At 34.9% G+C, this 12,438-nt stretch overlaps 1 protein-coding gene across 2 annotated transcripts in view; it reads left to right on the top strand.

The window, feature by feature from the left end:
• The window catches only part of LOC136026017 (exocyst complex component 7-like), a 56,628-nt gene that overhangs the window by 31,534 nt on the left and 12,656 nt on the right, over positions 1–12,438 (top strand). For both annotated transcript variants that reach the window (XM_065702168.1, XM_065702167.1), the window contains exons 5-6: positions 1,954–2,222; positions 9,226–9,410. In XM_065702168.1, the coding sequence (XP_065558240.1) occupies positions 1,954–2,222; positions 9,226–9,410 (454 nt within the window). The remainder of the gene's footprint in view (positions 1–1,953; positions 2,223–9,225; positions 9,411–12,438) is intronic.

The following is a 12,438-nucleotide window of genomic DNA, read 5'->3' as shown; positions in this document are numbered from 1 at the left end:
CTCGAATATAAACGCCATCTTCGTGCCGTTCGTTACTCCGGTGAAACTTTTCGGAAAAGTAATAGTAAGTGGCGAAAAGTGATAAATTTTGCCAAGTTTCCGGATGCAAGTTCTAGTGATATTATATCTCGTCCATCTTGGATCGAACATTATTCAAAAATATTTTCGAAAGTTAATTATGCAGTGCATAAGTGTTTCTCATGTTTGCTTGAAAAAAATTTGCCGTCACGTTTATGTCAGAGACATGTGATTCCAGTTGAAAAGTGGGCTATTATTAAAGATATTAAGGGTTTAAAATCAAAATATTTGGATATTGATGGGATTAGTGTTTTGAATCTCGTTCAGAATTCTTTTGAACTGGTATCTCATCTCCAACTGTTTTTTCAAATGTGTTTGAGTAGTTCGTGTGTGCCCGATTCGTTCCTATGCGGTAGCGTTACGTCACTTCTAAAAAAAGGAAAAGATACGGTTTCTTGTAGTTCTTATAGGCCGATAACGGTAGCTTGTACTCTTAGCAAGCTTTTTGAACACCTCCTACTACCTTATATCACTAAGCTTGCTCTAAATGATGATAATCAATTTGGTTTTAGATCTGGGCTAGGCTGTCAGCATGCTCACCGTGCTTTGACTTCTTTATTAAAAGATGTCCATCGCACTCGTCGCGTACTTCATTTCGCAACCCTAGACTTGTCTAAAGCATTTGACAGTATTTGTCATACTCAAACATGGACAGCATTATGCCAGAGAGGAGTAAATCCGTCGGTAATTCACGTGCTTCGTTTCTGGTACTCCCATTCTTACCTTCGCCTTAAGTCATTAGATAATTCTTATTTTGGTCATATCCCTGTTCGTTGTGGTGTAAGACAAGGGGGAGTTCTTTCGCCTTATATTTTTAATGCTTGTATTGAAAATGTATTATCAAAAATATCGACTACGTGCCTACTAGGACCATCTGATATCTCATATCTGTCTTATGCGGATGACCTTCTTCTGATTAGTCAAACTGAGTTTTAGTATTCCTCGTGTTAAATCGTTTCGTTGGCTTGGTATAACAGTATGCGATTCTATGAATGCTCTCCAGTCTCGTGCTGTCAAAAATATAAGTGATAAGCTGAGGCTCGGTTACTCTAAGATTGTAGCAAATCGTGGATACTATAGGAGAAGAGCGCTAACTCGGCTTTACTCAAATTTTTGTGATCATTCTGTGCTCTTCTGTTCTGTTATTAGGCCACTTCTGTTGACTGGTGATCTAAGACGTATTCGCATAAATTATTACCGGTACTGCAAATTTCTTTTATATCTACCTCGTTCTTACCGGAATACAAAACTGGTTAAAAAGTATTGTGCGACAGATATTAGTGGTGCTTTCGAAAAATTATCTGCGAAGCTAGCTATTGAAGCGCTTTATAGGCTAGGATGTTTTCATCGCCTTATCCGTCTTTTTTCTGTATGTGATTAAATTTGTTTCTTTTGTATTACTTTTGCCGTTTTTCTTTTGTATTTTACTCCACTTAACCTCTGTTTTGTGAAGTGGGTGATAAATAAATCATTATTATTATTTAATGTCTCCTAAGAGTAATATGTGCTTCCTGTAATTTATTCATCTATAATTGATTGATTTTTTTTTTCATTAAAATTTGTAAACAAGAATTTTTTAGTCTAAGCCTAATGGTGGATAGAAATTTTCTGCATAAATATGTTCATATCCATGTTTAAGGAGGAAACACAAAAGATTCTCAACCTGAAAAATTTTTCCCAATCTCGGAAAGTTCATCTGACTTTGCTAATTATCACTAAGAGCTGGACCTTCGTAGAAGTATGAGTCGTTCAGTTAACATTGTCTTGATTAATAGTTTAATTTTAGAAAGAAGATGTTGGGAGGGCGTTGAATAGCTAATATTGTATCATTTGCATTAACTGACATAATTAACATGGTTGTTCGTTCCTTTTCAGATCATCTGCACTCACAAAATCTCTTACAGCACTGCGAGACTATCATAGATCTTTATCTCTTGGCTCGTCTGGAGCTAGTCCAAGCGTTGCTTCGCCTACTCTACGTCCAAAACTACTTGGGAAGTATACAGATACGCCATCCAGAAAGACATCAAAGAAAATCTCCTCTATGATTGAGAGAACGGCCAATAAAATGCTTGTCAAGGCTTCACAGACAATTGAACAATCAACTCGATTGGGTATTGTGAACAAAAGAGGTGGTGCAATAGGTATGATTCAAACATTTAGAGAGAGAGATCATCAGGGTTTTTTATTTAGATGTGTTGAATCTCTATTGACGAAGACAGACAATCAGACAGGCAAGTTTCGTTGAAAAACACAACAACGCTGCTGATTGTGTTTTTTAACAACAAATAAGCCGCACAACTTTATTTTGAAATTGAATACTAATCATGTAGCTTTCTAAAAATTGGGACAAACCATTTATGCTTGCTATTACCTACAGGCTTATGCTCCCTGTGAAACGTGCAATTATGTGACCAGCTCAAGACTGCACCATAACTTGCACCACTCAACTTCCACCCAAAAAAAGAAAATACTTGTATAATTGGATCCATTAGTTTCACATCCATCTATTTACCGAACTAGAATGATGATGTTACTCGTACGTTTTATTAAATGACCTTAAGATGAGGCTTTTTGGGGGGGGGGAGCGAATGCATCAGCGAGTTTCAACCAATTTTCGTGAGGACAGGTGTTCAGCTCCTGGTGTCACTGGTGTGACTCTATTAGCTCAACCACATTTGACCCTGGTCTAAATGGGTACTTGGAGAATTCTGGGAAAGATAAACAGGAAGGGTGTGCGAAAGCACAGGATGGCTGGTCCCCAACGGGGGTATGAAACGGAGATCAGCAGTGCCAGTAGGGGCTGTCAAGTCAAATGCCATATTCTTTACCATACCTTTTTTCAGTAAGAAAGATCGCAAAGCTAGTTATAAAAATTTAGTTCAATAGGTGGATAAAACTGATATGAGCTCTTGAACATCAAAAGTAAAACAGTTCAAAATAGGGATGATACCTTTTTATTGACAGTAAAATATAAAATTATTTAACTGGATATTTCGAACACATATACAGTGTTCATCATCAGCAGTAATGAGTAAGTGGTATCATCCCTATTTTGAACTGTTTTACTTTCGTCATGGAAAGGCAGTGTAGTCTTCGAAGTTATCTACTTGAACATCAAAATTAGCAAATTTGTTGTCTTGCGTTGAAAATTGAAACTCTATTAGTGCAGAAAAGTATCGCACGAAAAATTATACTTGGAACATAAATCTTAACCGCAGCTAACTTTTTGCTGTTTCCTTTAAATTATAAACAAAAATAAATAAATAAAATTATAAATAATAATAATACAGTAAAACTACAAAAATAAAAATAATATAATAATCACATTTTTAAGAGATTAAATCTTGAAGAAAAATGAAGATTTGTTGAGCTATACTACTGGTCATATATTTTCACTTTTGTCATCTCACTAGTGTGTCCCTTGTGTTCACTTATCACTTGTGTTCCAGGTTCTCAATTTTGGTTGAAATGTCTTTTTTGTGTTGTTTGTTTCTCAAGGTAGGTGTGACTGTTTGTTTAGCCAAAGCATAAAGAAGTGGTTAAATAAATTAACCATTATTAATTATTAACGATATTAAATCTTAAATACAAATTAACGATTTAATTCAATAATTTTTTTCCTTCGGAAATAAACCATATGCTTTTCGCCCCTCTGTTGAGCGATACTACTTGTCATATAGTGTCACTTTTGTCATGTCACTAGTTTGTCACTTGTATTGACTATCACTTGTGTTCCAGGTTCTCAATTTTGGTTGAATTGTCTTTTTTGTGTTGTTTTTTTTCCCTTGGTAGGTGTGATTGTTTGTTTAGCCAAAGCACAAAGAAATGGTTAATTGTTTTTAGTGACGTTTTTAAAGAATTAGTCAATAGAAAAAAAAGAAGAAATAAGGTGCTAGTTTATAAATTGAGACTTTGGGAAGTGAGGGATAAATGTTTGTATTATAAATTATAATTTAAAAATCACCGAAAACATTTATTTTTGGTAAAAAGTTAGTTTTAGTAATTTTTCCAGCTGGCGTTGGCGTTTTTTTTTTTTTTTCAAAAAAATTTAATTACAATTATATACACACTTAAATGCAATATTTATGACTGCACTGGTAAGTCATAAGTCCAATTTAAAATTGTTTGATGGCTTTCGACATAAACAATCATCACAGTTATTAATCATGTATTATATTTTTCTGCTCGCTTATGATCTTTCCTTGTTAATAATTCACTGAATTAAAAAAAAATCGTGGTGGAAGGAACGGTTGGAAGGAACATTAAAAACTTCATTTTGTGAAATTTTACGTTAAATGTCCTGAGTTGTCTTGCTTGCAGTGTCATATCATGTATTATGATGAATAGATACCGTCGGTGTATTGTGTTGAATAGATACCAAATCTTCTATGAAACCATTTTCATAACGCAAGTGGGCAGGGAAGAATTTTTTGTGGCGAATGTAGCCGAAAACTTAAACATGATAATCGACCCAAATCGACTATCATATGAAAATCGATGTAAATCGATTTTCATACAAGTCCTCTTTGAAAATCTTGTTGGCGAAAAAGCCTGGTAAATCTTTGAAGGGAGGTAGTCTACACAGTTTTTCGGATTGCTCGCTTTACCATGATTATATATTGAGCTTCTTTTCATGCGTCTTAGGTATATAATCTCTTGGACAAGACTGTCGTACATTTGAAATTAAAACGAAATGATAATATTAAACAATGGGTAAAATCTCTGACAAGACAGTAAACAAAAGAACTTTTTTTGCACCCATGATAGTACAAGTCAAGATGTTTCGGATTCACGTTAGGAAGATTTTATGAATGGGGGAAGTAACGATAAAACTAGAAATTCAGTTTAAAGTGGTGAGAAAAATATGAAAAAAAACCCACGAACACTACGTAAAAAAAAAAAAAAAATGGAAAACAAAAGATCGGCTCACATCTAAACAAAGTCATGATTGGTTGATCGGAATTTTTCTTCCGTTTTTCATTCTGTTTTTGTATAGCTTTTATTTGTTTTTTTCTCACCACCTTTTTATATTTTTAATTAAGTTAAGCTTTTATTCTTTTTTTTCGTTAATAAAGGCTTGGGAATTAGAAACGGAAATATTTGGATATCTGTCATTATTGTTTTTTTTTTACTGTCCCATTAAAAAATTCAAGCCGTTTTTCAATACGTTATAGTTTTTTATTTGTAAATTAGCCACTGTTCTTCATGATCGTTATTGATTTATTAAGTTGTTCTTTTACATTGTATAGTTTCCGAAAAAAGTCCTGGTACTGTGGTCACTAAGTCATAGTCTTTAAAGCTATATGTTCTGTCATATAAACTATTCAACAATAGACTGAGGAAGTACCTAGCAATTTCCTAGGGAGGGAAGGACACGGCATAATATAAGCAAAAATATAAGAAACAACATGATACCCTATTTTGTTATACTCGATTAACGACGCTTCCTGACTACTAAAGTCGTTGCGCCGGCTCTGCAGTGTTTGCTACAGCTGCGGTCGATCTCTGGGTACTGTATTACCAAGCTAAGGTCAAACCCACTGCGCCACCGCAGGACACTTGATACCCTCATTCTCCAGGATAATTGATTTCAAACTTTACGCCTTGAATTAGAGGCAAAGAAGAAAATGGGTAAGGGACCTGAAAAATCCCATATGGTCTGCTATCTATTATACAAGCAAGGTCGCATCCAGGCCCGTGTCTGCATACAGGCAAGGATAGAGGGAGGGGATTTAGAGGATTTGAACATTATAGGTTGAAATGATCAAACTTTCAAGATATCTACTGATACTTGCTGACACAGAGATGATGTGCGTTTGAGTGGTATTTCTAAAGAGTTGTACTTGTATATGAGCAGAAGACATGTTAGATCAGTTAAAATCGTTGAACTTCTTTGGAAGTAGAAAAAGCTGGTCACTGGGAACTCGTTTGCCAGATATCTATACTTTGATGTTTGCTTTTCCCCAAATTGAAGGGAAACCCCAAATTAAAGCGTTTTATTTTATTGTAATTTTAGGCTAGAATTTAAGGTTAGGCTAACTAACTAACCAAAAACAACTCACCGCAGCACCAAGCCGTTTGAGGTCAACACAGCTACGCACGCTCCTCCTTCATCCCATTCTATTCAAAGCCTCCCTCTTTACACCCACCCAAGTTCCCATTTCCTTTAAATCTTTCTTTATGGCATCCTCCCACCCGATACAAGCACGACCTGCTTTCCATGTAGCCCTAGACGGTTGGAGAGAAGGGACAATCTTCAACAATCTGTCGTCTTTCATCCACAAAGCCTGCCGTAGCCATCTCAATCTTTCTTTCATTATAGCCCTAAAAAGCGGGATTGAACTACATTTTTCGTACTGTTTGGAATATGGTCAGTCAGCTGGATACCCAGAACAATCCTTAGGTGATTTCTCTGGAAAACATCTACTAAATTTTCATTACTTTTCGTAGCGTCCATGCTTCAGAGCCATAATTGACCGCTGTCATTATTGTACCTTCCAGTATTCTAATCATGGTTTGCAGACTTATCTTCCTATTATTCCAAAAAAATTTTAATAGCTAAAAGAACACCCTGAGCCATGGCTATTCTACTTTTAACATCTTTACTGCTCCCACCGTCTTTACAGATAATACTACCAAGGTAAGTGAAGCTGCCCACTTGATCAATTTTTTCGTTACCCAATGTCACCTTTTCATCTTCACTTTATCCTAGCACCCTGAACTCGTAAAACCTCTAAAAATTCATTCATTTTGCTCACACTTTCATCTAGGTTGCTTAAATCATCAGTATAATCTAAGTCCAGGAGATTTTCTCCTCCCCATTTGATTCCGTGGTCTCGTTCCTATCTACGCATTGAAAACTCCGGAGTTTTTTTTTTTTTAATTTAGTTTTTTCCACAAAAATTGTTATTTGAGCACTTTGAGTGAAGAAGAATAAAAAATGTTATATCACTTAAAAAATAAAGGTACTTGGGAAGAATAACGGGCGGTCTTGTATTCAAGATAAACCTTCAGTACCCACAGTTTTTTCTGGGGTTGTGGTGAGGATAAAGTAATTTTCATAGAAAAGCCATATGTCGCTTATAAATGATGTTTGAGGAATTTGAATTTATCGAATGCTGAAAAATATAGGATTTGTATGTGAGTTGCATGATTTTATGCAAAAAAAAAAAAAAACGTTAGATTGTGCGTCATTATATATCAACAGCCTTATCGGCAAAATAGTCTTTTATTCTGTTTCCTGAAAGTTCCGTCTTATCAGATTTCATCTTTTTCCAGTACAATTTTAGGTGACTCTACTTCTCTTCTACTAAATTTTGGTTTCATGTACATCGACATTATGGGGGAATACCCTCTACGCTCTTTCTGGAGGCATAAGGAGTGAGATTTAAGTTCCCTTAAGCATTATTTTCAATTTTCAAATTAAAATAAAGTTTTTTCTGTTTTCCTTACCTTTGCCCCCTGAAATTTTTTTTTCGAAGCGCTGTCTATTCCTTCATAAAAATTAAATATGGTCCGCAGTATACCTTAGTCAAATTTTTCTTTCCTTATAAGGAAAGAGGTATTTGGGTGGCCGTGGATTAAGCACCCGAAAGTAATATTATAGGTTTGGAGAGTTGAAGACATTGTTATAAATCCACGTCTTCTAGACACGTAGGCAATAATCAATTTTGGGAACTGGAGAGATGTGCAAGTTTAAAAAGAAGAATCGAGGGGTAAGTTATAAAGGAAATGTTTGAAACGAATGAAAAATAGTTTGAATTGTGAACTTTGGGAGGGGGGTGGCTTTGCCTCAAAACATTGCTCAGTAGATTCATTTTTTACTGACGTAGTTTTGAGAAATAAAATTGAGCTCAGAAATAAATAAACGTTAATCTGCATCATCGTAAGAATATATTTACGGTGTTCGTCACCCCATCATCAGAAATTCGTTTAGGAAGGGGAAGGTGGGAGTGAATTCACTTTAGGAGAGATGGGTCATGAAAATATTATAAATTGGGTAAATTTTACAAAATCTATGACATGTATATGAATATCTATGGGGATACTTCGGAAGATTTTTTATGGAAATTATGACTATTCGAGATTGGAGGCTGCACCTTGAGTGCCTCCTATTTGTATGTCTGTGTGCAGTCATTGATGTCTTTTCCTCAGAAATCATATAAAAAATTACGCTATTCTCTGTAAAATCTTATCATAATAGAATTGCAATGTTTATGGTGAAATGTGATCTTTTATTTTTTTGGATTTATATCTGTCATAATTTATTAGAAATCAAACCGTTAAAATTTTATAAAACAGAGTTCCAGGCTAAGCTGTGCACATCCAATCTGCATACAATCTCTTTCGATATCTCACTAAGCATATAGCAAATAGAATTGCTACCTTGTAAGATTGGAAACTGGCTATGGTTTTGCAAAAACCACAACGCCATCTAACCTTTGGTGCTTCTTTGCATTTTTTAAAACTTTCGCTTTTTTCAGAAACTAAGATCAGACACTTTAGATACTTTAATAGATGGATTTTGTCGCTTACTCTGATTACACTAATTTTTCCTTATTATTACACAAAAAATCACCAAGAGACGTCACATGCTAGATGGACTTTTTTCGTTTTTCTTTTATGACACTAGTAAAAATTTCAATTCTTACAAGTTACCTATGCCCTTTGGTATATAATTGGTAATAGATTATGCTTTCGATAACAAAATCAAAATATATTTCAAAGTAAAATTCTGGATTTTTTTTTTTTTTTTTGATGGCGGAGAATCTCATCCGCCTCATTTTGAGTAGCCCTTTGCATAATAGATGGGATTTTATACGATCAATATCTTGTATAGATTTTTTTTTGTATAGATCGAAAGATGAATATTATGTTAAGTCTCAATAAAACCGTGCTAAAGAGCACCAAGTAGACCTCAGAAGAAGAAAAATTGAAGCAAATACACTGTAGAAGTAAAATGCCAAAAAACACATTTGAAAGTAGTATTTTATGAAAACTTTTTTAAAAAAATGTATTGCATCCTTTCCGGTGGCTCTTTCAATTTCACCTTGTTCAAACTTTGGGAAAGAACATTCCCCTAGTGTCACTCTGTACGTGAAACTGTATTGTTACGCCATTGCTAATCTTTTGTTATATTTTTAGATTCAAAAGAAGACTGCCTTGATGAAGTTGAAGTTTTTTGGCTTGTTACAGCTGTTGAGGCATTTGTTAAGCTGTTACAGATTGAACTTAAGCATATGATCGGCATTATTCATTTGAAGCACTTCAAATGGGTGCTCTCTATAATCATGAAAGAATCGCTTGATCTCATCGTCAACGATGCTGAGGTTACTTAAAGCTATTTTCTTTTATATTTACTTGTATTTCTCTATATGATTTATTCCACGTAAGTAAGACCAAAGCATGCACATGTATGGGGGAATCTCCTAGCTTTATCACCCCCCCTATGTCTAATACATTGTTTAATTTCTATTTAGAAATTATATTATTTGTCCTATTTAACGCTTTACGTTATTGTGTAGTTTCTCTCCCCCGCCCTTCCCCACAAACAAGTGTTTCGAGAAAAAAATTCTGCAAACCCATTTAGGCCAGATATTTTAATTGACTAATGAAGAAACGATAGTTGCTACATCGCAGAAAGAAAAGATTGCCAATTAATTTATTGTTTGTTTTGGGAAAATCGGAATTGGTATTGTTTGGAAATTTAGGAATTTGATTTTTCCACAAAACCAGTTGCTAAAATTACGTTCATTGTATATTAAAGTATATAATTGAAAAAATAGCCTTTATCTCGAAACAAAATTCGCGTATGGATATACCTGACATACTTGGATCGACAATTATTTTGTCTGCTAATGCGTTGTACCTCTTCTTTTCTTCTTTTTTTCCTGATTAAAAAGGTTTGATATTGAAGTTGTGAAGGCAATCGAAAAGTATTGCCTTGAATTTTCCGCACCAAAAGGAAATATTTTGTATTTTTGAGCAATTTATAATTGTGCTCCATAAAATTAAAGTTGAGGAAGAGTTTTAGAGGGGTACATTTCCTATTGGTTTTTGTAACGTATGGAAGCATAGCTTTGAAGGATTGTAGACCATTCAAAACCAAGCAAATTCACAAAAAGAAGATTCCTCAACGTTAACAAGAAATAAAAAGAGAAACGAAAAACTGTTTCACTGTGGATCCCAAAACTCAATAATAAAATAAATTTCATCCAAACATTGAGTAAATAAGAATTTAATGCTTTGAGTATGTGATTTTATTTCTAAGGGTGGATTATCAAGAGAAATTAAATAATTTGATTTTCTGGGGACAGTGAGTCAGATTTCAATGTTTAACTTCAAAAGTATGCATGCTAAGAACCGCTTTTTAGTGTAAATGTACTAGACGTTGCAATATCTATGTGAATGTTCATTTAAAAAGTTAATATTGTCTGCTAGCACTGGAAAATAAATATCTTGTCGAGCTCAAATGAGAGGCTTCAAAATAACTGCCCATCTAAGTGTTATATTCTTAAAAACCTGACGCCTCCTAAAAAGAAATTCCAAGACAGTTAGAAAGGTGACAATTGCAGTATTTATGTGTAAAAACCAACTAAAAACTTGGCTTCATAGGAGTTGCTTAACATGTGGAGCTACCAAATAATGATGAACTGTGGAAGACCGTTTATCTTCGTTAAGATTTTTGTCAACCTCTCTTACGAAGTGGGATGGTTGCCATATAGTCAGTAAATAATTAGGTAATTGATGGCACTGTGAATTTGTATTAAAACTGGCATGTTACGTTCAAAATATGTGATTTGTGATCTTTTAGAATCATTGTACTACTATATGAACGAATATAAACATGGAATAAACACGGAATAAGTGGCCAGTATTGTAGGTTCGCACGTGTATAATTTGTTGTTTAAAGAGACCAGAAACTCGTCCTATTGAAGGAGAGAGGTGGGGGTATTGAAGATCCTACAGCATGTTTTAAGTTGACAATTTTCATTTTTTCTGGTAGGGGGTTCAGCAGAAAAATATCAGGAGGTAGGGATAGTTGATCTGAATAACAGGAGATGTACCCTTTTTTATGTCCTTAAGTTGTTGAATTTGATTACATCCAGGCTTAGATGCTCAGTTTAGCGAAATTTGTGGTTTTTATTCTCCTGGAGAGACCCTACATTTTCAAACTGCTCGGTAAAATAAAATAAAACCTTAATTTTTGGTACTACCCAGCTTCACTGGCAGACTCCCGGTTAAAGGAGTATGGCGTTGCATGTACTGAGCCAGCTTTTATAACTCCGTTGTGTGTTTAATGGGTGACGCGTTGCTGAAGCTACCTGAAGCCTCTTGTCCTGTTTTAAAACCAGCTTGTGCCCTCATATCATTTGCGTCTGTCTGAATTGAATTGTCCAGATCTGGCCAGTCAAGACTATTTTAGGTTTGCTATTGAAGTAACATCTCACCGAGTAAGACGGATAGACTAAAAGCTGTAGACAAGGTTTCATGCATTGACTATGGATCAAATTTTGACGCCAATTAGAAAAATAGAGGTGAAGTTTCTAAATTGTATAGAAAGTAATTCGATTGAATTGAGCCTCTGAAGCCTTTTCGAAGAATTCTATACAGGACATTGAAAACAGGTTCAAAACAAAGTTAAGGTGGATACAAAGCTTGAAAGGGGGAGTTCTTTGGAGACAGCATACAGAAAGACACCAGCTTCTGTAATTTTTTGTCTCGCTTTAGTGGTAGACGCTATAGTAGTGAGCGAAAAAATCAGTTCGGAAATGCCTGGGCATTGGAGGACAATGGTTCACTCCTTCAGATCTTCTGCCTGGTATCGGGGTCCTTTAACTTTGTATCCAAAGGCCTCTGGCTTCAGACTTATGTGGACTAGCATTCCCTTTCATTGGCCGGGCATTATATTATTATGGTTTTTTATAGAATGTTTGTTGTTCTGTTTTTCATACTTTGATTAGTTTTACCATTACAGGGCTCGATACCCATTAGAATCTTGTTAAACATGGAATTTGCTGGAGTCTGGACGCTTGGACTTATTAATGCACTGATTCAGCGTTGAGGGGCCGTTAATTATGTTATTATGAGCCAATGTTGTCTTAATAGAAGTCTTGTTGTTTTATATTGGTTAATTTGATTAATATTCGCTTGACTTCGTACTTTACTATGTTCCAGTTTAGAATAAGCCTCTTTTTGTGATATGTACATCTTCATCTAAAGCTACGTTCGTGTTCTGAATTACTTTTCGTAATTTCTCACTATTTATTTACTACTAGTTTACCCCTCGCTCGTCGTGATGATCTTAAAAGCAAAGAAATTCAAGGACCCCTCCCCCCCCTCATGAAATTTCCCTGT

Source organism: Artemia franciscana, chromosome 4, assembly GCF_032884065.1.
Source record: "Artemia franciscana chromosome 4, ASM3288406v1, whole genome shotgun sequence".
Lineage (NCBI taxonomy): Eukaryota > Metazoa > Arthropoda > Branchiopoda > Anostraca > Artemiidae > Artemia > Artemia franciscana.
This window is presented reverse-complemented; position numbering and strand designations above follow the sequence as displayed.